This window comes from Arvicola amphibius, chromosome 13, assembly GCF_903992535.2.
Source record: "Arvicola amphibius chromosome 13, mArvAmp1.2, whole genome shotgun sequence".
NCBI lineage: Eukaryota > Metazoa > Chordata > Mammalia > Rodentia > Cricetidae > Arvicola > Arvicola amphibius.
Genome location: NC_052059.1, coordinates 69,423,082 through 69,444,463, shown reverse-complemented (window position 1 = coordinate 69,444,463; position 21,382 = coordinate 69,423,082). Strand labels below are relative to the sequence as shown.

The window sequence follows — 21,382 nt, the reverse complement described above, 5'->3', positions numbered from 1 at the left end:
TTTTCTGAGAAAATGTCATATTGATTTCCAAAGTGGCTGTACAAGTTTGCACTCCCACCAGTAATGGAGGCGCATTTCCCTTACTCCAAATCCTCTTCACATAAGCTATCATTGGTGTTTTTGATTTTAGCCATTTTGACAGGTGTAAGATGGATTGTCTGAGTTGTTTTGATTTGCATTTCTCTAATGGCTAAGGATGTTGAGCATTTCCTTAAGTGCATTTCATTCCTTTGAGATTAGTGTGTTGAGAGTTCTCTGTTTAGGTCTGTACCCCATCTTTTTAATAGGATTATTTATTCTTTTGATGTCAAGTTTTTTGAGTTCTCTGTATATTTTGAAAATCAGTCCTCTGTCTCATGTGGGGTTAGTGAAGTTCTTTTCCCAATCTTTAGACTGCCATTCTGTCTTGTTGACCATGTCCTTTGCTTTACAGAAGCTTCTCAGTTTCAAAAGGGTTTTCTCAGTGTCTGTGCTACTGGTATTATATTTAGGAAGTGGTTTCTTGTGACAATGTGTTCAAGCATACTTCCCATTTTCTCTTCTAGGAGATTCAGTGTGGTTGACTTTATATTGAGGTCTTTGTTCCACTTGGACTTGAGTTTTGTGAATGGGGATAGATGTGGATCTATTTGCATTCTTCTACATGTTGATATCCAGTTATGCCAGCACCATTTGTTGAATATGCTTTCTTTTTTCCATTTATTTTTTTAGCTTCAAAATATATGAGGTTAAGGTGTTGTTAGGTGTGTGGATTGATATCCATGTCTTTGATTTGATTCCACTGATTCTCTTGTCTGCTTTTATGATAATAGCAGGCATTTTCATTATTGCAGCTGTATATTAGAGTTTGAAGTCCTGGATTGTGATGCCTCCAGAAGTATATTATCATATCATCTACAAATAGTGAGAGTTTAATTTCTTCTTTTCTGATTTGTATCCCCTCAATCTCTTTTTGTTGTCTCATTGCTCTAGGTAGAACCTTAAGTACTATATTGAATAGATATGGAGTGAGTGAACAGTCTTGTCTTGTTCCTGATTTCAGTGGGATTGCTTTGAGTTTCCATTTAGTTTGATGTTGGTGGTTGGCTTATTGTATATTGCCTTTATTATATTTAAGGTGTGTTCTTGTATCCCTGCTCTCTCCAAGACTTTTATTATTAAGGAATATTGAATTTTTTTAAAATATTTATTTATTTATTCTGTATACAATATTCTGTCTGTGTGTATGCCTGCAGCCCAGAAGAGGGCACCAGACCTCATTACAGATGGTTGTGAGCCGAGATGGCTCAGTGGTTAAGAGCATTGCCTGCTCTTCTAAAGGTCCTGAGTTCAATTCCCAGCAACCACATGGTGGCTCACAACCATCTGTAAGGAATATTGAATTTTGTCCAAGACTTTTTCAGCATCTAATGAGATGTTCACATTGTTTTTTCTTCTAGTTTGCTTATATGGTGGATTACATTGACAGATTTTTGTATGTGGTTGAACCAGCCCTACATCTCTGGGATGAAGTCTATTTGGTCATGGTGGATGATTTTCTGATGTGTCTTGGATTCAAATTGCCAGTACTTTATTGAGTAGTTTTACATCAATGTTCATGAGTGAGATTGGTCTGTAATTCTCTTTTTTAGTAATGTCTTTGTGTGCTTTGGGTATATGGGTAACTATAGCCTCATAAAACGTGTTTGGCACTGTTTCTTCTGTTTCTATTGTGTTGAACAATTTGAGGAATATTAGTATTAGTTCTTCTCTGAAAATCTTGTAGAATGCTACACTAAAACTATCTTATCCTGGGCTTTTTCTTTTTTTGGAGGGGAAGAGACTTTTGATGACTGTTTTTATTTCCTTAGCAGTTACAGCTCTATTCAATTTGTTCATCTGGTCTTGATTCAGTTTGGTAAGTGATATTTATCCAGAAAATTGTCCATTTCCTTTAAGTTGTCCAATTTTGTAGAGTAAAGGCTTTTGAAGTTTGAGCTGATGATTCTCTGGATTTCCTCCATGTCTGTTGTTATGTCCCCCTTTCATTGCTGATTTTGTTAATCTGGATATTCACTCTCTGTCTTTTGGTTAGTCTGGGTAAAGATTTGTCTATTTTGTTGATTTTTTTCTAAAAAAAAACAACTCTTTGTCTCATTGATTCTTTGTATTATTTTCTTTGTTCCTATTTTGTTAATTTCAGCTCTCAATTTGATTATTTCTTGTCATCTAGTCCTCCTGGGTGAGTTTGCTTCTTTTTGCTCTATAGCTTTCAGGTGTTTTGTTAACTCACTATGTGGGATTTTTCCAGCTTCTTTATGTAGGCATTTAGTGCTATGGACTTTTCTCTTAAGACTGCTTTCATTGTGCTCCAAAAGTTTTGGTTCGTTGTGTGGTCATTTTCATTGAATTTTTGGAAGTCTTTAATTCCTTTTTTATTTTCATTGATGATTCATGTGATCATTATTCAATTCCCATGTTTTTGTGGGCTTTCTGAAATTAGTGTTGGTGTTGATTCTAACTATAACCCATGGTGATCCTGTAAGATATATAGAGTTATTCTGATTTTTTGTATCTGTTGAGGTATCTTTGTTACTGAGTATGTGGTCAATTTTTAAGAAGGTTCCATGGAGTGCTGAAAAACATGTATAGTCTTTTGTGTTAAAATGCAATGGTCTATAGATGTCTGTTAAGTCCATTTGAATCATAACATCTGTTAGTGCCTTTATTTATTTGTTAAGTTTCTGCCTGGCAGACCTGTCTAGTGGTGAGAATGCGATGTTAAATTCTCCCACTAATAGTGTGTGGGGTTTAATATGTAATTTAAGCTTTAGTAATGTTTCTTTTACATATGAGGGTGCCCTCGTATTTGTGGTATAGACGTTCATTATCGAAATTTCCTCTTGATAGATTTTTTCCTATAATATATATGAAATGCCCTTCTTTGTCTTTTTTGACTGTTCTTAGTTTGAAATTTATTTTATTAGATATTAGGATAGCTACACCAGCTTATTTATTAAGTCCATTTGATTGGATTTTTTTCCCCAATCTTTTACTCTGAAGTGATGTTGGTCTTTGAGGTTGAGATGTGTTTCTTGTATGTAACAGGATGGATTCTGTTTTCACATCTAGTCTGTTAGCCTGTGTCTTTTTATAGGCAAGGTGAATCTATTTATATTAAAAGATATTAATGACCAGTGATAGTTAGTTTCTATCATTTTAGTTTTGTTGTAGGTGATATTATTGTGTGTGCTTTCCCCTTCTTTGGAATTTGCTGATGTGACACCACATATTACCTGTGTTTTGGTGAGTGTTGCTGACTTCCTGGGATTGAAGTTTTCTTTCTAGTACTTTGTGTAGTACTGAATTTGTGGCTAGGTTCTTTAAATCTGGTTATGTCATGGAATATCTTGTTTTGTCTGTCTATGTTGATTGAAAGTTTTGCTGGGTATAGTAGTCTGGGCTGGCATCCATGGTTTTTTGATGTCTGCATAATGCTAGACTGTGACCTCCTGGCTTTCATTATTTTCATTGAGAAGTCAGATGTAATTTTTTTATTCTGATCTATATTTATTAGGTGATATCCAATAGTAAGTAATTGTGGTGATTGAATAACAATACAACTTCAATGTAGAAAAACTCAGTAGAGTTACTCAGAAGAGATTACTTATTCATTCAAGTGTTTGTTATGTAAGTGCATTTCTTTTTTTTTCTTCTCATTTTTTATTAAAGATTTCCAACTCCTCCCCTCCTCCTCCCCCTTCCCTCCCCTCCCTTCCTCTCATACCCCCATTCCCTCCCTCTCCATGTCAAAGAGCCATCAGGGTTCCCTTCACTATGTTAAGTCCAAGGTCCTCCCAACTCCCCCTATGTCCAGGAAGGTGAGCAACCAAGCTGACAAGGCTCACAGTGAGCCCGTCCATGCTGAAGAATCCAAGCCCAACGCCGTTGTCCTTGGTTTCTCAGTCCTCCTCCACCATCAGCCACATTCAGAGAGTCTGGTTTGGTCGCCTGTTCCATTAGTCCCATTCCAACTGGACTTGCTGGTCTCCCATTAGTTCTGTCCCACTGTCTCAATGGGTGAACGCAACCCTCAAGGTCCTGACTTCCTTGCTCATGATCTCCCTCCTTTTGCTCTTCATCAGGTTCTTGGGAGCTCAGTCCAGTGCTGCAATGTGGGGCTCTGTCATTTTCTCCATCCAATGCCAGGTGAAGGTTCTATGGTGATATGCAAGATATTCATGAGTATGGCAGTAGGATCTGGACATTTATGGCTCCCTCTCCTCAGCTGACCAAGGAACTAGCTGGGGGAATCTTCCTGGATACCTGGGAACCCCTCTAGAGTCAAGTCTCTGGCAACCCTAGAATGGCTCCCTTAATTAAGATATATAATTCCTTGTTCCCATATCCACCCTTCCTATATCCCAACCATCCTATACCCCCAAGCTCTCCCCATCCTCCACTTCACACTTTTCTCTCCCCATCCCCAATGCCCCCATCCCACCCCACCCCCAAGTTCCCATTTTTGGCCCGACAATTTAGTCTACTTCCAATATCCAGGAGGATTATTATATGTTTTTCTTTGGATTCACCTTCTTATTTAGCTTCTCTAGGATCACGAATCATAGGCTCAATGTCCTTTATTTATGGCTAGAAACCAATTATGAGTGAGTGCATCCCATGTTCATCTTTTTGGGCCTGGGTTACCTCACTCAGGATGGTGTTTTCTATTTCTATCCATTTGCATGCAAAATTCAAGATGTCATTGTTTTTTACCGCTGAGAAGTACTCTAATATGTATATATTCCACAGTTTCTTCATCCATTCTTCCACTGAAGGGCATCTTGGTTGTTTCCAGGTTCTGGCTATTACAAATAATGCTGCTATAAACATAGTTGAACAAATGTTTTTGTAATATGATTGGGCATCTCTTGGGTAAATTCCAAAGAGTGGGATTGCTGGGTCCTAGGGTAGGTTGATCCCGAATTTCCTGAGAAACCGCAACACTGCTTTCCAAAGTGGTTGCACAAGTTTGCATTCCCACCAGCAATGGATGAATGTACCCCTTACTCCACAACCTCTCCAGCAAAGGCTATCACTGGTGTTTTTGATTTTAGCCAATCTGAGAGGAGTAAGATGGTATCACAATGTTGTTTTGATTTGCATTTCCCTGATAGCTAAGGAGGTAGAGCATGCCCTTAAGAGTCTTTTGGCCATTTGAACTTCTTCTATTGAGAATTCTCTGTTCAGTTCAGTGCCCCATTTTTTAATTGGGTTGATTAGCATTTTAAAATCTAGTCTCTTGAGTTCCTTATATATTTTGGAGATCAGAACTTTGTCAGTTGTAGGGTTGGTGAAGATCTTTTCCCAGTCAGTAGGCTACCTTTTTGTCTTAGTGACAGTGTCCTTTGCTTCACAGAAGCTGCTCAGCTTCAGGAGGTCCCATTTATTCAATGTTGCCCTTAATGTCTGTGCTGCTGGGGCTATAGGTAGGAAGTGGTCTCCTGTGCCCAAATGTTGTAGAATACTTCCCACTTTCTCCTCTAACAGGTTCAATGTGTTCAGATTGATATTGAGGTTGTTAATCCATTTGGACTTGAGTTTTGTGTATGGTGATAGATATGGATCTACTTTCATTCTTCTACACGTTGACATCCAGTTATGCCAGCACCATTTGTTGAAGATACTTTCTTCCATTGTGTACTTTTAGCTCCTTTATCGAAAATTAGCTGTCCATAGGTTTGTGGGTTAAGATCCAGGTCTTCTATTCAATTCCATTGGTCGACTTCTCTGTTTTTATGCCAATACCAAGCTGTTTTCAATACTGTAGCTCTGTAATAGATTTTCAAGTCAGGGATGGTAATGCCTCCAGAAGTTCCTTTATTGTATAAGATCGTTTGGCTATGCTGGGTTTCTTGTCCTTCCATATAAAGTTGATTATTGGCCTCTCAATATCTGTAAAGAATTTTGATGGGACCTTGATGGGAATTGTACTGAATCTATAGATTGCCTTTGGTTGAATTGCCATTTTTACTATGTTGATCCTCCCAATCCAAGAGCAAGGGAGATCCTTCCATTTCCTGGTATCCTCTTCAATTTCTTTCCTCAAAGACTTAAAGTTATTGTCAAATAGATCTTTCACTTCCTTGGTTAGAGTTACCCCAAGATATTTTATGCTATTTGTGGCTATCGTGAAAGGCGATACTTCTCTGATTTCCCTCTCTGCTTCCTTATGCTTTGTATATACGATGGCAACTGATTTTTTGGAGTTGATCTTGTATCCTGCCACGTTACTAAAGGAGTTTATCAGCTGTAGGAGTTCTTTGGAGGAGTTTTTCGGGTCGCGTATGTATACTATCATATCATCTGCAAATAACGAAAGTTTAACTTCTTCCTTTCCAATTCGAATCCCCTTGATCCCCTTGTGTTGTCTTATTGCTATTGTTAGAACTTCAAGCACTATACTGAAGAGATAAGGAGAGAATGGACAGCCTTGTCGTATTCCTGAATTCAGTGGGATGGCCTTGAGTTTCTCTCCATTTAATTTGATGTTAGCTGTCGGCTTGCTGTAAATAGCCTTTATTATATTTAGGAATGACCCTTGTCTCCCTAATCTCTCGAAGACCTTTATCATAAAGGAGTGTTGAATTTTGTTAAATGCTTTGCCAGCATCTAATAAGATGATCATATAGTTTTTTCCTTCAGTTTATTTATATGATGGATTACATTGATAGATTTTCGTATGTTGAACCAGCCCTGCATCTCTGGGATGAAGCCTACTTGATCATAGTGGATAATTTTTCTAATGTGTTCTTGCATTCTGTTTGCCAATATTTTATTGAGAATTTTTGCATCGATGTTCATGAGTGAGATTGGCCTGTAATTCTCTTTCTTGGTTGAGTCTTTGTGTGGTTTAGGTATCAGGGTAACTGTAGCTTCATAAAAGGAATTTGGCAATGACTGTTCTGTTTCTATATTATGAAATACCTTAATGAGTATAGGTGTTAGGTCTTCTTAGAAGTTCTGGTAGAATTCTGCATTGAAACCATCTGGTCCTGGGCTTTTTTTGGTAGGGAGGTTTCTGATAACAGTTTCTAATTCTTCATGACTAACAGGACTATTTAGATTGTTCACCTGGTCCTGGTTTAACTTTGGTATATGGTACTTATCTAAAAAATGTCCATTTCTTTTACATTTTCCAATTTTGTGGCATACAGGCTTTTGTAGTAAGATCTAATGTTTCTCTGAATTTCCTCTGTGTCTGTGGTTTTTCCCCCCTTTTCATTTCTGATCTTATTAATTTGTGTGTTCTCCCTCTGCCGTTTGATTAGTTTGGCTAGGGGTTTGTCAATCTTGTTGATTTTCTCTAAGAACCAGCTTTTTGTTTCATTGATTCTTTGGATTGTTTTCTGTGTTTCTATTTTGTTGATTTCTGCCCTCAGTTTGATAATTTCCAGTCTTCTACTCCTCCTAGGTGAGTCTGCTTCTTCTTTTTCTAGAGCTTTCCGGTGTGCTGTTAAGACTCCAATGTGTGCTTTCTCCGTTTTTTTTTTAAGTGGGCACTTAGTGCTATGAATTTTCCTCTTAGCACTGCTTTCATAGTGTCCCATAGGTTGGAGTATGTTGTGTCTTTATTTTCATTAAATTCAAGGAATACATTAATTTCTTTCTTTATTTCTTCCATGACCCAGGTGTGGTTCAGTAGTTGACTGTTCAGTTTCCATGAGTTTGTGGGCTTTCTGGGGGTAGCATTGTTGTTGAATTCTAATTGTAATCCATGGTGATCCGATAAGACACAGGTGGTTACTAATATTTTTTGTAACTGTGGAAGTTTGCTTTGTTACCGCATATATGGTCAATTTTTGAAAAGATTCCATGAGCTGCAGAGAAGAAGGTATATTCTTTCCTATTTGGGTGGAATGTCCTATAGATGTCTGTTAAGTCCATTTGCTTTATTCCCTCCATTAAGTCTTTCAGTTCTCTGTTAGGTTTCTGTCTGATTGACCTGTCCATTGGTGAGAGAGGAGTGTTGAAGTCTCCTCCTATTAGTGTGTGTGGTTTGATGGCTGCCTTGTGTTCTAAAAGTGTTTCTTTTACATAAGTGGGTGCTTTTATATTAGGGGCATAGATATTCAGGATTGAGACTTCATTGTGAAGAATTTTTCCTGTTATAAGTATAAAGTGTCCCTTTCCATCTCTTTTGATTGATTTTAGTTTGACGTCAACTTTGTTAGAAATTAGTATGGCCACACCGGCTTGTTTCTTAGGTCCATTTGCTTGATAAACTTTTTCCCAACCCTTTCCTCTGAGTAGGTGTCTGTCTTTGTGGTTGAGGTGTGTTTCTCGTAAACAGCAGAATGTTGGATTCTGTTTTTGTATCCAATCTCTTAGCCTGTGCCTGTTTATAGGTGAATTGAGTCCATTGATATTAAGTGATATTAATGACCAGTGGTTGTTAACCCCCATCATTTTTTTTTGTAGTCGAGTTTGTGTGTTTCCCTTCTTCTATTTGTGCTGATGAAGGGTCGCTAGATGCCTGAGTTATTTTGGGCCTTGTTGGGCTCCTTGGTTTGTGATTTTCCTTCTATTACTTTCTACAAGGCTGGATTTGTGGCTATGTATTTTTTAAATCTGTTTTTGTCCTGGAATATCTTTTTTCTCCATTGATGGTGAATGCTAGTTTTTCCGGGTATAGTAGTTTGGGCTTGCATCCATGTTCTCTTAGTGTCTGTAGAACATCTATCCAAGACCTTCTGGCTTTCATGGTTTCCAGTGAGAAGTCAGGTGTAATTCTGATAGGTTTCCCTTTATATGTTACTTGACCTTTTTCCTTTGCAGCTCTTAATATCTGTTCTTTATTCTGTATGTTTTGTGTTTTGATTATTATATGGCACAGGCATGTTTTCTTTTGATCCAGTCTATTTGGTATTATGTAGGCTTCTTGTACCTTCATAGGAATATTCTTCTTTAGGTTGGGGAAATTTTCTTCTATAATTTTGTTGAATATATTTTCTGGGCCTTTCAGTTGTAATTCTTCTCCTTCTTCTACCCCAATTATTCTTAGGTTTGGTCTCTTCATGGTGTCCCAGATTTCCTGAATGTTTTGTGTTAAGAATTTGTTGGATTTGTTTTGTTCTTAAGCTGTGAGTTTCTTTCCTCTATAGTATCTTCAGAGTCCGAGATTCTTTCTTCCATCTCTTGTATTCTGTTGGTAATACTTGTCTCTGTAGTTTCTGTTCATTTACTCAGAATTTCCATTTTCAGACTTCCCTCAGATTGTGTTTTCTTCATTAACTCCATTTCATTTTTCAGGTCTTGTACTGTTTCCCTTACCTGCTTGATTGCTTTTTCTTGTTTTTCTTGCTTTTCTTGGGTATCTTTGTGAGATTTATTTATTTCATCTACCTTTTTGTTTGTCATCTCCATTTCTTTATGGCAGTTTTTTACCTCCTGTTTAAGGTCCTCTATTATTTTCATAAAGTACTGTTTAAGGTCGATTTCTTCTATTTCTTCTGGAGTAGGGTGTTCAATTCTTGTTGTTTCAGGATGCCTGGATTCTGGTGATGTCATGTTGCCTTTCGGGCTGTTGGAGAAGTTCTTGCATTGGCGCCTGCCCATCTCTTCCTTCAAATGGAGCTAAGAGAAACTTGGTGCCTTGGTTCAATCTTTGCTGTGACTGAGTCTGGGTGGAACTCCTCAGTGCAGGAGCAGGAGCTATTCCTTGCAGCATAATCTGAAGGAGCCAGCACTCCTTGCCGGAATCCTCAGACCAGCCTGTCACCCCTTTCCCTCCGCTGATTCTTCTGTTTCAGGCTAATGGCTTCTTGCTGGGCAGGTATCTCAGACAAAAGAAGCAGACTCACCTAGGAAAAGTAGAAGACTGGAAATTATCAAACTGAGGGCAGAAATCAACAAAATAGAAACACAGAAAACAATCCAAAGAATCAATGAAACAAAAAGCTGGTTCTTAGAGAAAATCAACAAGATTGACAAACCCTTAGCCAAACTAATCAAACGGCAGAGAGAGAACACGCAAATTAATAAGATCAGAAATGAAAAGCTGGGTGAAACAAAGGATTTCCTGCCCCTCATGACCCACCAACCAGCTCCCAGCCGCAAAAGGGCAGAGCAGGGTGGTTTTGTGGCCCCTAAGGTGTGGAGCGGTGCTTTAGGGACGTTGGGATGGGATAGGAAGAGAAGGATAGAAGGCGCGGGGAGAAACCGCTGCAGAATGACCAGAAAGATTAGGGGGTCACGGACTGTCTGCAGAAAGACACTCACCCTCCACTGGGTCTTCTGTTACAGGCTAATGGCTCCTTGCTGGGCCTGTTTATTGTATTTTTTCCTTTGACTTTTTTCCTTCTGTTTGCTTGTTTGTTTTGTCCTGTTTTATTATTATACATGTTTGTTTTAATTTTATCCTACTTTATTATTATATCTTTTAGATTCTGGTTTGTGTTTTAATGAACAAGAGAAAGAAACACTAAAAGTTTGAGTAGTTAGAGAAATGGATAGAACCTTAGGGAAAAGCGGGGCGATGGTGGCGCATGCCTTTAATCCCAGCACTCGGGAGGCAGAGGCAGGCGGATCTCTGTAAATTCGCGACCAGCCTGGTCTACAGAGCTAGTTCCAGGACAGGCTCCAAAGCCACAGAGAAACCCTGTCTCGAAAAACCAAAAAAAAAAAAAAAGAACCTTGGGGAAAACAGATTATAATGTCTGAGAAAGAGAGCTACTTCCACGGAGGATATGGAGCCTGAACTGGTCATCTTCTGTAACCAGGCAAGGCATCTGGTATTGGGACTGAAACATGAACCAGCTACAAGACCATCAACCTGCAACCTTTCCTGCCTGCAAGATGTACTAGGGTAAATATGTCACAGAGCCTGTGGGAGTGGCCAGAAAATGACTAGTCTAACTTGAGGCCCACACAACAAGCAAAAGTCCATGCTCTACACTGTCTGGATGACCAGGAACTGGAAGCTGGGTGGCCCAGAGACCTAGGATCAGTACCTAGCCAAATTATTAGGGAGACTTCTTACAGCAGCTGAAGGGAGCAGATGCAGAGACCCACCACCAAATACTAGGAGCTCAGGAGCCCCACAGAAGAGCGGGAAGATGGACTATAGGAGCTAGAGGACTCTAGAACAAGGAGACCATGGCCCACATAATTAACTAAGCAGGACTCATAGGGCTTCACAGAGACTAAAACAACAAGCATGGGCCCTATATGAATCTATGCTAGGTTCTCTGCAGACATGTTGAAGTTGTTAAACTTGGGATTTTTGTGACACTCCTAACAGTTGGAGAGGGGTGTGGAGATGGAGTTTTTCTGTGTCCTAACAGTCACTCCCAAATAACCACAGAGACTTAATATTAATTATAATTTATAATTATAAGTATAAGTGATTGACCAATAGCTTAGGCTTATTACTAACTAGCTCTTATATTTTAAGTTAGTCCATCCTCCCTATTTACTTTCTGCCACATGGTGATATTGTTATTCACATGGCACTTTCATCTCCCACTCCCTTTGCATCTGGCTGGTGACTCCAGACTCTGCCCTTCTTCCTTCCAGCATTCTCTGAGTCTGACTCTCCTGTCTAACCTTATTCTGTTCAGTTATTGGCCAGTCAGTTTGTTTATTAAACCAATAATAGCAACATGTATTCACAAAGTGTAAAGGAATATTCCACAGCAGGGGTATTTCTGAGTCTTTTGCCTGCTCTTGGGACTCTTTTCTTCCTACTGGGTTGCCTCATCCAGCCTTGATATAAGGGTTTGTGCCTAGTCTTATTGCATTGTGTTATGTCATATTTATTTGATGTCCCTGGGACATCTTTTCTGAAGAGAAATGGAGGAAAAGTGAATGTGGGGGAGAGGTGAAGTTGGGGGAGAGACTGGGAGTAATGCAGGGAAGGGAGGCTGCAGTCAGGATATATTTTATGAGAGAACAGTGAATAAAAATAAAAAATAAAAAAGCCAAAGCAAAAATAAATGAATAAATAAATAGCTCCCCTACACACACAAAAAAAAAACCAGAATTTGTTTTGTGATGGCTAACTATTCTTGCCCGTGGAGTTTGTTCTGAAGTGTAGTTAGTATTTTTTATTGCTGCTGTATCCACAATAGCTAAGAAATAGAATCAGTCTCCATGTCTTGTAGCACAATTAATTTTTATTTAAACAGAAAAGAGAAGGTGATGTGAGATTCCCCTCTGTATGCTGTAAATACCATTGGTTAATAAAGAAACTGTCTTAGTCCTGCACAATACAGAACTTAGCTAGGTGGGGAAAACTAAACTGAATGCTGGGAGAAAGGAGGCAGAGTCAGAGAGAAGGTTTGTAGCCCTGCCAGAGTCAGACGTGGGATAGAAGCTTGCCGGTAAGTCATAGCCATGTGATGATACACAGATTAATGGAAATTGGTTAAATTAAGATGTAAGAGTTAACCAATAAGAAGCCAGAGCTAATGGGCCAAGCAGTGTTTTAATTAATACAGTTTCTGTATGATTATTTCAGTCTGGGTGGCCGGGAACAAATGAGCAGTCTCATATAACAATAGTTACTTCCAAACATAAATAAATATTGTTTTCTTTCTTTTGCAAGTAAAAATCTAGGATGAATAATTTAATGTTTAAAAATTTAAGGTCTCTGTTAAAAGAAACCAAATCCAGATCTTGGCCTTCCATTTTTGGGATGTGACATCTTCAGTAAATTATTTATCTAAGCATCAATGACTTCATCTATAAAATAAAGTACTAGTCTAAAACTGGTTCATGGGTTATAATTATTATTATGGCAATTAAAATTCTTATTCATATATAGTCATCCTCTCAATAAGTGGCATTTAACAAGCTTTTGATAAATATCGATTGCTAATGTTCATATGACACATAGGTCAATTGTGAACACAGGTAGACTTTTGGATTCGTGTAATAAATTGAGAAATAATTAAATGAAATAGACTTTCCTTTGAACAGAAAATGTGGCCCAGAAGTTCAGCTGAAAGAATCCTTGCTCCAATATGAGAAAAAGCATATCAGATACTTGAAACAAATTTAACAAAAGAATGGGTCCCTGTGGTAGTGTTCATTCTCCTAAGGGAATTTCAGCGAAGAGAAACATACATTAAATAAACTGGCTTTGATCCAGAATAGCATCACCAGGGGCAAGTAAATAACCCAAGTTTTCATTGTTATCCTTGCTGAAAAGGGTGGAAGAACATATTTTCCATGTAGAATCAAACAAACAAAAACCCAAATGTATTACAATTGCAAACATGAGGGACAGAGCTCAAATCAAAGGGGATTAAGAGAAGAGACCTGCTCATCTGAACACTGTCCTTACTCTCAGTCAGGGCCTGAGCCTGTGGCCTCAACAAAGAACAGATGTCCCTATTCTGTAAATGGAACTTGGAAAGTCTGCGTTATGGTTGTGGCATGAAAATGTGAGTTTAAGAAGGAACCTTTCTACCTAACAGTTCTGGCTTTAAAATAAACCATTACTCACAGGGTACATCAGCTACAAATGCAAAAGAACAAATTAAAACTAGTTATATTGCTGTCCCTCGGGCTTCTCTGCCATCCCAGCTTTATGATCTTTCTTCTAACTTTCAGCAGTCTCCTCAAAACTAGATTTATGAATTAATGTAAAACTCCACCTCTAAACTAATGTCGTTTACATTTTTGTTTCTCTTAGGAAAGAGAGCTAGAATGAGGGTACAATGACTGTTCACAGTGAAGGTTAAGAGTCTGACTCTCTGAGAAGCCAATGTGCATCACTCCCTGTAGTGCAACAGTGAATCTTTGTGTTTATGAGATTGTATTGGTGACCCAAAAGTAAAATTCAGCCTTTAGGATACTTTGCTGGGATCCTTTCTCAACCTCTAACAGTCCAAAGTCCAAGCCACAAATGAAAGGCAGTAGCATCCTCCATGGCAAGACAAAAATGGCTCAGGAAAGGTCTCCCTATCAACTTTCCACACTCTAGAGACAGCAAAGATCTCAAAGTGTGCTTGGAAAAGGTAAGTTCTTTCAAAATCACTGTTGTATAATAATTTTTCAACTTATAAAAATATACACTAAGTAATAAACAATATTTAGTAATATATTCACAAAAATGTTCTGAAGCACAGGCAAAAGCTATCTATCATGTTAATAGCAGTACTTACTGCTATTAATTTTCACTTTTGTTTCTTTCCATATTTCCTTTTTTCCATTTTTGGTTTTTAGAGACAGGGGATCTTTCTGTATAAATAGTCCTGACTGTCTTGGAACTCACTCTGTAGACAAGGCTGGTTTCGAACTCACAGAGATCCACCTGCTTTTGCCTCCCAACTGCTGGAACCCCAGTCCAACTTCTTTCCATATTTCTATAACATGGTATTATCTACTCCTTCTGCCAAAAAATGTATTTAAAGAACTAAATAAACTCTTAATAGGCAAAGAACTCTATCAAATATGAAGAACACATAAACTTTTGCTGCACAAAGAACCAGCATTTTCTGCTTGTTGATGGATTTAACTCAGAACCTGTATGTTAGCAGGGTTGCCTGGAAGTTCTGATGTAGTTTTAAAATGAGTTATTTATTATTTCTCCATCTCTAATTTTATTCAATAATTCTAATGTTTTTAAATCTCTGGTTGTTTTAAACTGTCTGACAGAAAGGGTTTTTTTTACAAGTTGATATTCCCCTCAAATAGTTTTGCTAAATATCATTTCATTGCATATTAATCAGCACTGACTTCCTGTTTTCCTAGTTATTGGTCTTTTCTAATTTAAAAATTAGAGAAAATTAAATTTTCACATTTAAATTAGTAAGATTCATATATAAATTAGTGAAATAATACCCACAATATTCAGTGAAATTTCAAAAAAATAATATTTCTGACTTTAGATATATCTTACATACAGATGTATAAATGCATGTTTTAAAAGGTTTGTTGTATTGAAAAGCTTCCCAGAATGTAGTATGCTCTCTGAAAACTTAGCTGAACGTTTGAAATGGTCTAAGCCAATAAACAACTACAGAGCTATAAAATGTAAGGCAAGGACAAAGATTGCCATGACTGGAAGAGACATAAAGGATAATTCCATTCCAAAGAAGGAAGAACAGAACAGGAGAAAGTGAGAGGAAGCTGGTGTGTGAGCCTGTAACTCCAACACTCAGGAGGAAGCAGAGGCCAGGTAAGGTCATCCAGCTCTACATATCAGAGTTATTCCATGGTATGTATGTATCATATTCTCATTATCCATTTTTGTTGGATTAAGGACATTTAGATTGCTTCAATTTCCTAGGTACTAGGAATAGAGCACCAGTGAAGATGGCTGAGCAAATGGAGTAGGATATTGAGTCCTTTGGGCATTTGCTAAGGAGCGGCATAGTATGGTAGATTTAATTTTAGTGTTCTGAGAGTTGTCCACACTGATACACACAGTGGTTACACCTATGTGCAATCCCATGAGCAGTGAGTGAGGCTCCCCTTTTACCTATGTTCCCTCCAGCATTTGTAGTAGGTCAGTCTGTTGATCTCTGGCACCCTGATGGGGTAAGATGAAATCTAAAAGTTGTTTTTAATTTGCATTTATTTGTCTAATTGTTAGAAATGTTGTACATTTTTTAATATTTCTCAATTTAGGTCCCAAACTTATTTTTCTAAAAGGTCATTTGCTAATTTTTATTATTTATCTTTTGTTGTGGATACGTCTAGAAATTTATCCATTTCTTTTAGGCTTTCCAGCCTAATGGGCTATTGCTTTTTAAAATGTCTCCTCTTACTATTTTGAATTTCTTTGATGTCTACTTTTTATAAATAAAATTTTATAAATAAAAATGTTTACCTTTTTATTTCTGATTCTATTAATTTGGGTCCTCCCTTTCTTTCCTTTGGTTAATTGGGCCAAGGGTCTGTCAATTTTGTTTATCTTCTCAAAGAATAGCTCTTACATTTGTTGATTGATTGAATTGCTTTCTTTGTCTCTATTTTATTGATTTCTGCTCTTTTTGTTATTTTTTCCATTGACTGGGATTTGGATTTGGGTTTTTCTTGTTTTTCCAATTTTAAGTTGCATCATTAAGCTATTATACTGTCATCTTTCTAATTTTTTAGTGTAGTCACTTAGAGGTATAAATTTTCCTTGTAGGATAGCTTTCCAGATTATTTGCTTTGCTGTGTTTCATTTTCATTTATTTCCAGGGAGCTTTTTATTTCCTTCGTGATTTCTTCTTTGACAGTCTTTATTTTAGCTTGAGTTCTCTTCAGTGTTTCTAATTCCATTCTCAAGTCCTGGATTTCCATTCTCTCTTTTCATCATTGTTTTGTTTGTTTCCTTCTTGGACAACAGTCAAGCATTTATTCTACTTAAGTTCTTTTTCCTTAAGTTTACTGAGCCATTTCATTGTGTTTTCTATAAACTCCTTGAATTCTTTGATGGAGTATCAATGAGTGTTCTTTGAAATTCTGTATCCTGAGAGTCATCCAAGAAATTCTCATTTGTAATCATTCCTAGAAGACTGGAAAGTACTGATGTGTACTTTGATATTATTGGTATTTGGGGGGATGAGATATCAGCATGTGGCCTTCTCTCATTAGTTTTAAGCCTGCTGTGGACAGAGCAGGTTGAGTCAGAAGAGAAGATGTGCTGGCAGGTTTGGCCTAGAGGCTGAAAATAGTTTTGGTGGAATAAAGCCAGATGGACCAAGGGACCTGGTGTTGATGTGCTTCCTGGTCTGTGTCTGGAATACAGGAGCACATCAGGTTATGTGGAGAGGTCCTGTGGCTTGGCAGTGCTGCTGTGTGTGGATAGACTAAGACAGGACCCTTGATATGGGACATGGGCTAGATGTGGCATTTCGGAGAAGAGGTGTAGATAGGGAAAGCAGGAAGACTCGCTGAGCTAGCCTCTGGAGAAGGAGGAGACAAAAGATCTGACTGGGTGGAGAGGTTGGATGCACTGCAGAAGGGACCTGTTTGGTGCCAGATAGGGTAGCTCCTGGCTGAAACCAAGAGGATGACTAATGCATAGAAGGGGCTGGCCAGACCAGGCTTGGGTGGGCTTGGAAGAAGGCTTGGAAAGGACATGGAGAAGCACTGGAATGGAGTCTAGGTGAAGAGATGGAAAGGACATGGAGAAGCATTGGACTGGAGTCTAGGTGAAGAGGTGGAAAAGACATGGAGAAGCGCTGGACTGGAGTCTAAGTGAAGAGGTGGAAAGGACATGGAGAAGCGCTGGACTGGAGTCTAGATGAGGTAGCATATTGGAATCTTTAACTTCATTTTCTCTCCTCTGTGTTGTTTAAATTACATTAGCTTCTCAGTGGTGGCACAAGCCATCCAGCACTCAGGAGGATGAGGCAGGTAGATCTCTGTGAGTTCAAGATCAACTTGTTCTACATAGTGAGATCTAGGACAGCCAAGGCTACATAGTAAGACCCTATCTCAGAAAACCAAAAATATTCTCATCTTTATAAGTGAATTAAGTGAGAAGTTGAGATATCAGTTTAACTTTTTCCAGATATTCTTCTGAGTTGTCAAGACCAAGGTTTTCCAAGACTGACTATACACTAAGGAATGAGAGAAGAAATATGTTTGTTTTCACATTTATTTTAATTCCAAGAAAAATTTTCAAAATTTTTCATATGACTATTGATATCTACTATTTTGACTGATCAATGATCTATTATTGTGAATATAAATATATAAGTTATCTCAACAGTGATACTATTGGAGTGTCCAATCAAACAACAAATAGAAAACACCACTTTGGATGCCCTGCCCTATGGCCAGAATGTGTATGCTCTTTCTTGAACAGGAGTCAGGAAACATAGTTTCATAATCTGTAATTATCTTCACAGAATAGAAGACAATGACCTCAGCCAGAAATACCTCCCACACTGTGAGTTACTTCATCCTCTTAGGCTTCCCTTCCCGCAGAGAAATACAGTTCTTCCTTTTCTCCATATTCTTTATGATTTACATTTTGACCTTGCTTGGAAATATGGCAATTGTATTTGCAGTGCACTGGGATCACCGGCTCCACACCCCCATGTACATACTGCTGGCCAACTTCTCCTTCCTAGAGATCTGCTACGTCAACTCTGATGTGCCCAACATGCTGGCCAACCTTCTCTCCATAACCAAAACCATCTCCTTCACTCGATGCTTACTCCAGTTGTACTTCTTCTTCTCCTTGGGCACCACCGAATGCTTATTTCTGTCTATCATGGCCTACGACAGGTTCCTGGCAATCTGTCGCCCACTACACTACCCCACCGTCATGACCATTAGGTTCTGTGGTAGCCTGGTCATATTTTGTTGGGTCTACGGGTTCCTTTGGTTTCTTATCCCAGTGATACTTATCACTCAGCTGCCATTTTGTGGCCCAAATGTGATTGATGACTTTCTTTGTGACCTCGGTCCCTTGCTGGACCTAGCTGCAGTCTGTGCCCCAATCTCAGGCACTGTTCTCATCTGTGGCACTATGAGCTCCCTCCTCATCTTTGCCACATTTTTTTACATTATTGGTTCATATGCCTTAGTGCTGAAGGCTGTGATACGGATGCCTTCTGTTGCTGGCTCAAAGAAGGCTTTCTCCACCTGTTCATCACACTTGGCTGTGGTAACTCTATTTTATGGCTCAGTCATGATAACATATGTAAGTCCAGGTTCAGGTCAAGCAAAGGGCATGCAGAAGTTCACAACTCTGTTCTACTCAGTTTTGACTCCTTTCTTCAACCCCATGATCTACAGCCTCCGAAATAAAGAAATGAAAGATGCCTTGAAAAAAGTTATAGGAGGTTCCTAGGAGGTCTTTGATATTACTGAATTATTTTGAATGAGTTCAGAGCCCCAGACATGTTCAACAGTTGCCACAGGTTTCATTGCAGAACAGCAATAAACAATATATTTGTACAGCACAAATATGGCAATGTCTTGAAGCCACAGGTCAGTAATGAGCTGAGAAACTTGCAGGCAGATGTGAACTTTTCAACAAGAGACACTTCAAAACTATAAGTGCCACACCATCAGCTTAGCTTTTGCCCTGACAGAACTTATTGTATCTTATTGCATGTTGCTTATAACATGTCTTTCTTTATTCTTTGTAATACAGTTAGCTTCCCACAGTCTGTTTATGCATGCCTTCCCATCTTCATTAGATTGTAAATTCTTTGAGAACAGGAACTACAGTGTTAGTTGCTGTCATTTCAGAAGCCAACACAGCACATAAATGTCATAAAAGTAAATTTAAATAGAGATAAATAAAAGGTCACAAGAACAGGCAGGCTGCCTGTGGACCTTCTCCACTCTCTCTGTTCCCTCAGACCCAGTTCTCAGAGTTGCCCTTAGCACCGCATCAGAACACCAGCTGCAGCCTCCCCTGCCATCTGCCCATATCTCCTATAGATCCCTGCCTCGTTGCTGTGTCCCAGCCCCTTGGCTGCTCTGCCAGAAGACCAGGTAGTTGGGTCTGGTCCTGATTTACTCTTTCTTTTCCCCAAACCCAATCTTTATGGTTACCCTATGAGCAGAAATTACTTCTTTTCCCCCCATCAAAAAAAAAAAAAACAGAAACAAAGAGAACAATACAAATAATCGATGAAGCAGAGAGTTGATTCATTGAGAAAATCAACATCAACAAACCCTTAAAACTAAAATATGACAAGATAATATACAAATTAATACAATCAGAAACAAAATGGCAGGCATAACAACAGATGGGGAGAAAATCCAGAGACTCATAAGGACATATTTTAAAAACCTATACTCCACTAAATTGAAAAATCTAAAAGAAGTGGATAATTTTCTCAATAGGTGCCACTTACCAAAGTTAAATCAAGGTCAGATAAATAATTTAAATATACCTTTAACCACTGCTAAAATAGAAATAAAAGTCTCCCAAACAAAAAACAAACAAAACAACCAAGACAGTTTTAGCTCAGAATTCAGAACTCTACCAGACTTTCAAAGAATAATTAATGCCAATATTTCTCAAATTATTCCACAAAATAGAACAAGGAACATTGGCCAAATCATTTTATGAGGCCACATTCATCCTGATACCCAAACCACAAAAAGATTCAGCAAAGAAAATTATAGACCCGTTTCTCATATGAACATAGATGCTAAAACACTGACAAGCCAAATCCAAGAACATATCTAGAGGATCCTCCACCATGACCAAGTAAACTTCATCCCAGAGATGCAGGAATAATTCATTGTATAAGAATCAGTAAATGTAATCAACTTTATAAATAAAACTAAAGAAGAAAAGCACATGATTGCTGTGGGATATTTCTGTACACTGTGTAAATTATGTTCTGATTTGTCTAATAAATAAGCTGACTGACCAATAGCCAGGTAAGATAAAGTTAGGTGGAAAAGCCAAACTAAGAAAGATAGGGAGAAGAGAGTGGCTGAGGGAGAGGATAGCCAGCCACCGAACAAGCAGGACATTTAAAAAATGAGGTGACAAGCCTTGACCCATGTGGAAAAACATAGATAAAAACATGAGTTAATTTAAATTTAAGAGTTAGCTAATAAAACCTGAACTATTGCTCAAGCATCAATAATTAATATAAGCCTCTGAGTGATTAAATGGGAACGGCTACCGGACAGCACAAGATAGAGAAACCAACATGACACATGATAACTGCATTAGATTCCAAAAAATCTTTAGCAAAATCTAACATTCCTTCATGATAAAAGAGATTATAGATAAAAGGAATATACCTAAACATAATAAAAGCAATTTACAACAAGTCTATAGCTAACATAAAGTTAAAATGAGAGAAACAAATCAACTCCCCGAAAATTAGGAGCAAGACAAAGTTGTTCACTCTCTAAATATCTATTCAATATAGTAGTTTATGCTTTAGCTAGAGCAATAAGACAACTGGAGAACATCAAAGAGGTACAAATTGGAAAGGAAAAAGGCAAAGTATCTTTATATGCAGATTATATGACAGTACACATAAGTGATCCTAAAAATCTTACCAGGGAACAGTTACAGCTGATAAACACTTTCAGCAAAGTAGCTGAATAGAAGATCAACTAAAATGAATCAGCAGCCTCCTAAGTACAAATGACAAACTAAGAATTCATATAGGAAACACCTTTCAGAATAGCCTCAAATAATATGAAATATCTTAAGGTAGCTCTAACTAAAAGAAAATGAAGAAGATAGCAAAAGATGCAAAGATCTCCCATGCTCATGAATTTATAGAATTCTAAAAATGACCATCGTACCAAAAGCAATTTACATATTCAATGCAATCTCCATCAAAATTTCAGCACAATTCTTTACAGACATTGAAAGAACTTTACTCAACTTCACCTGAGAAAAATGAAAAAACAAGAATAAAACACTTCTGAACAACAAAAGAAATGCTGGAGATACCACCAT

General features: G+C 38.0%; 1 protein-coding gene across 1 annotated transcript; it reads left to right on the top strand.

Annotated features, from left to right (window-relative positions):
* The first annotated feature begins 17,845 nt into the window (after positions 1-17,845).
* On the top strand, positions 17,846-18,784 carry LOC119800258 (olfactory receptor 11H6-like). The gene has a single exon (XM_038310393.1). It carries the CDS (start codon positions 17,846-17,848, stop codon positions 18,782-18,784), a length of 939 nt encoding a protein of 312 aa, XP_038166321.1.
* The last annotated feature ends 2,598 nt before the right edge of the window (positions 18,785-21,382 follow it).